At 46.2% G+C, this 3,977-nt stretch overlaps 1 protein-coding gene across 1 annotated transcript in view; it reads right to left on the reverse strand.

The window, feature by feature from the left end:
• Positions 1-681: 681 nt before the first annotated feature.
• Positions 682-3,977, reverse strand: part of LOC107300244 (putative adenosylhomocysteinase 3) — a gene marked incomplete at both ends in the record, with an annotated part of 6,527 nt that continues 3,231 nt past the window's right edge. The window contains 3 exons of the mRNA XM_015829581.1: positions 682-776; positions 1,844-1,946; positions 3,864-3,964. Of these exons, the coding sequence (XP_015685067.1) occupies positions 682-776; positions 1,844-1,946; positions 3,864-3,964 (299 nt within the window). The remainder of the gene's footprint in view (positions 777-1,843; positions 1,947-3,863; positions 3,965-3,977) is intronic.

Raw genomic sequence — 3,977 nt, forward strand, 5'->3', positions numbered from 1 at the left:
TCTTCCAACTTGGCCCTTTTATGAGTTGTGGACTTCAACTCCCAGAATTCCTCAGCCAGGCACGCTGCCTTTCATACCTAAAGTGGAACTAGAACTCCCAGTCTCCTGGTGATTGGGCCAAAGTCACCCAGCTGTCTTTCCAGCCAAAGGCGGGACTAGAACTCCCAGTCTCCTGGTGATTGGGCCAAAGTCACCCAGCTGTCTTTCCAGCCAAAGGCGGGACTAGAACTCCCAGTCTCCTGGTGATTGGGCCAAAGTTACCCAGCCAGCTTCCATACCTAAGCCGGGATTAGAACTCACTCTTAGTTATTGGCCCAAAGTCACCCAGCTGGCCTTTGTGCCTAAGGCAGGACTAGAACTCACCGTCTCCTGGTGATTGGGCCAAAGACACCCTCAGCCGGCTTTCATGCCTAAAGCGGGACTAGAACTCACCATCTCCTACTTTTTAAACTCTGGTGCCTTAACTACTGCACCAAACTGACTCTCCGAGGAGGAGCCATTTTGGGGATGACGAAATAAGATGCCCCAGAACGCCCCCCCCCCAAATCTGCCCGGAAAAGTCTTTTAATAGGTCAAATGTCGTTTCCCCCCCCCCTTTCTTTCTAGTCCAACTGAACCGGCCCTGATGCTCGCTTCGGCTACTAGTCGCCCTACAGATTTTGCCCCCCCCCCAGCACTCACCATATTCGGCTGCCAGCTTTCGACGTTGACACAACGGTCAATGCACCACCAGAAATCGTCCTCGGATTCCCCCTTCCAGGCAAAGACGGGAAACCCTGGAAGAGGAAAAAAAGGGGGGGCTCCTTTTAGTGGGCAGAAGAATCACCATCACCCCAAAAGACCTTCCCTGTCTGTCTGTCTGTCTGTCTATCTATCTTACCATCTTTCTCTCTCCATCTTATCATTTCTTTTTCTTTCTTTCTTTCTTTCTTTCTTTCTTTCTTTCTTTCTTTCTTTCCTTTCTTTCTTTCTGTCTGTCTGTCTGTCTTACCATCTTTCTCCATCTTATCATATCTATCTATCTATCTATCTATTTATCTATCTATCTTACCATCTCTCTCCATCTTATCATTTCTTTCTTTCATTCTTTCTTTCTGTCTGTCTTACCATCTTTCTCCATCTTATCATATCTATCTATCTGTCTGTCTGTCTGTCTGTCTGTCTGTCTATCTATCTAACCATCTTTCTCCATCTTATCATTTCTTTCTTTTTCTTTTTCTTTCATTCTTTCTTTGTCTGTCTGTCTTAACATCTTTCTCCATCTTATATCTATCTATCTATCTATCTATCTATCTATCTATCTATCTATCTATCTATCTATCTATCTATCTATCTATCTATCTATCTATCTATCTTGTCTGTCTGTCTGTCTGTCTATCATCTATCTATCTATCTATCTATCTATCTATCTATCTATCTATCTATCTCTCTCTATCTATCTATCTATCTATCTATCTATCTATCTATCTATCTATCTATCTATCTATCTATCTATCTATCTATCTATCTAACCATCTCTTACTCTCTCTCTCTCTCTCTCTTCTCTCCTCTTTCTCACTCCTGTCTCTCTCCTCTTCTCTCTCCTCCTCTCTCCCTCCCTCCCTCCCTCCCTCTCCCTCTCTCCCTCTCTCACACCCGCACACACACACACACTGTTCTGCTCCTGGCTGAATCCCTTCTATCTCAGCATCCTCAAAGCTTTTTTTAAGTTTCTGGGAGTTGAAGTCCACAAGTCATAAAAGAGCCAAGTTTGAAGACCCCTGATCTAGACTGATATATATATATATATATAAGAAGCTTATTTTAGGGACACACAAACACACCAGGAAAGAAAAATCCTTACCACTCTCAGCCAGGGCGGCTGCCACTTCGTTGAGGGTGGAGTAGATGTTGCAAGCAGCCCATCGGCACTGGGCCCCCAAGGCACCGAGGGTTTCCATGAGCACCTGCAGGCGGGAGAACCGTTGAGTAGGGGGAGAGGAGGGGGGGGGCTAGGGAATTGCCAGGGCTACTCAACCCCCCATTCCTCAATTCGGCCAATCCACCTGCTGGATTTCATGAACTGCTATATATCGTAATAACCTTAATAAGGTTTCTATTTTCCAGCCGAGCAGGGCTGACACCCACACAGGTAGTCCTCGAGTTACAATCATTTGCTTCCGGGTTCGTCCGAAGCTCCAAAAAAGTGGAAAAAGGGATCCACTTTTTCCATCCAGAATGACTGCTTCGAGTTAAGACAGCAGTGGGGGGGGGGGAAGACCTTACGGCCGTTTTTCACCCTTAACGACCGGGTGCGTCATCCCCCGTGGTCACGCGATCAAAAATTCGGACTCGTATTTATGACGGATGCAGGGCCCCGGGATCACGTGATCCCCTTTTGGCGACATTTCTCATTCTAAGGAGAAATTTCCTGACAGTGACAAGAATTAACCAGTGGAACAAGCTGCCTCCAGAAGATGTGGATGCTCCAACACTGGAGGTTTTTAAGAGGAAACTGGACAATCATTTGTCTGAAATGGTATAGGGTTTTTTGCCTGAGCAGAGGGTTTGGCTAGATGTCCTCCAAGGTCCCTTCCAGCTCTATTCTATTCTAGGATCTATTCTCCAAAGCGCCTGAAGGCAGGACAAGAAGCAACGGATGGAAACTGATCAAGGAGAGAAGCAACCTAGAACGAAGGAGAAATTTCCTGAACAGGGAGAGCAATTAACCAGTGGAACTCCTTGCCTCCAGAAGCGGTGAATGCTCCAACACTGGAGGTTTTTAAGAAGAGACTGGACAGCCATTTGTCTGAAATGGTGCAGGGTTTCCTGCCTGAGCAGGGGGTTGGATTAGACCAGAGATCCCCAACCTTTTGGGCACCAGGGACCGGCTCCATGGAGAAAGGTTTTTCCGTAGACCGGAGAGCATGTGGTTTTGAATAATGCCTCCATCCCGAGGATGGAGCTTTGTTTATTTTTGCGGCCCGCTTGCTGGCATGCCGCGTCCTGGTGCCGGTCCACGGACTGAGGGTTGGGGATCCCTGGACTAGATGACCTTCAAGGTCCCTTCCAACTATTATTATTATTATTATTGATCATCGCACAGTCAGCCAGATGTTCAGACTGGATTTGGGACCTGGGATAGGCAATGTGGATGTTTGATGGTATTACAGATATCGTCGCAGGATGGAGGCAGTTCCTAGTAAGGCCGCCTTTTGCAATTGACTAATGGTGAATTTGTCAATGCTGATGGTGGTCAAGTGGTGCTCCAATTGTTTTGGGATTATTATTATTATTATTATTATTATTATTATTATGGATCATCGCACAGTCAGCCAGATGTTCAGACTGGATTTGGCATTTTGTCTACCTATCGAGTCCTTCCCAAGGACCTGGGATAGGCAGATGTGGAAGTTTGATGGTATTACAGATCTCGTCGCAGGATGGAAGCGGTTCCTAGTAAGGCCGCCTTTTGCAATTGACTAATGGCGAATTTGTCAATGCCGATGATGGTGTCCAAGTGGTGCTCCACTTGTTTTGGGATTATTATTATTATTATTATTATTATTATTATTATTATTATTATTATTATTGTTAGTGTTATTATTATTATTACTAAATGGCCAGGCGTAAAGTCGAGGACTACCTGTACTAAAAGCCCAGCCCAACTGTCAATCAAACTTGTTTTTCTTCCAAAAAAAGAAAAGAAAAAAAAAAAAAAAAAGGTGCCAGCTTTTTTTTTGTAAAGCCCAACATAGCATCCTTCCAAGCCGAAGCCAGGATCCCCCCGAGATTTCCGGCTCCAGTCGATCCCAGCCCTTGGGTGACCTCCTCCTGTTTGGACCAAGAAGAAGATCCTCGGGAACCGACAGGGCGTAACTTACGGCAGTCTGAGCCGTGATGTGGGTGCAGCCCACGATCTTGGCTCCGGCCAATGGCTTCTCTCCCTGAGCGCGCTTCCTCAAGGCCATGAGCGCCGGCATTTCTAGGGGAGGGAG

The sequence above is a fragment of the Protobothrops mucrosquamatus genome, unplaced genomic scaffold (assembly GCF_001527695.2).
Source record: "Protobothrops mucrosquamatus isolate PMUCROS unplaced genomic scaffold, P.Mucros_1.0 scaffold6456, whole genome shotgun sequence".
Taxonomy (NCBI): Eukaryota; Metazoa; Chordata; class Lepidosauria; order Squamata; family Viperidae; genus Protobothrops; species Protobothrops mucrosquamatus.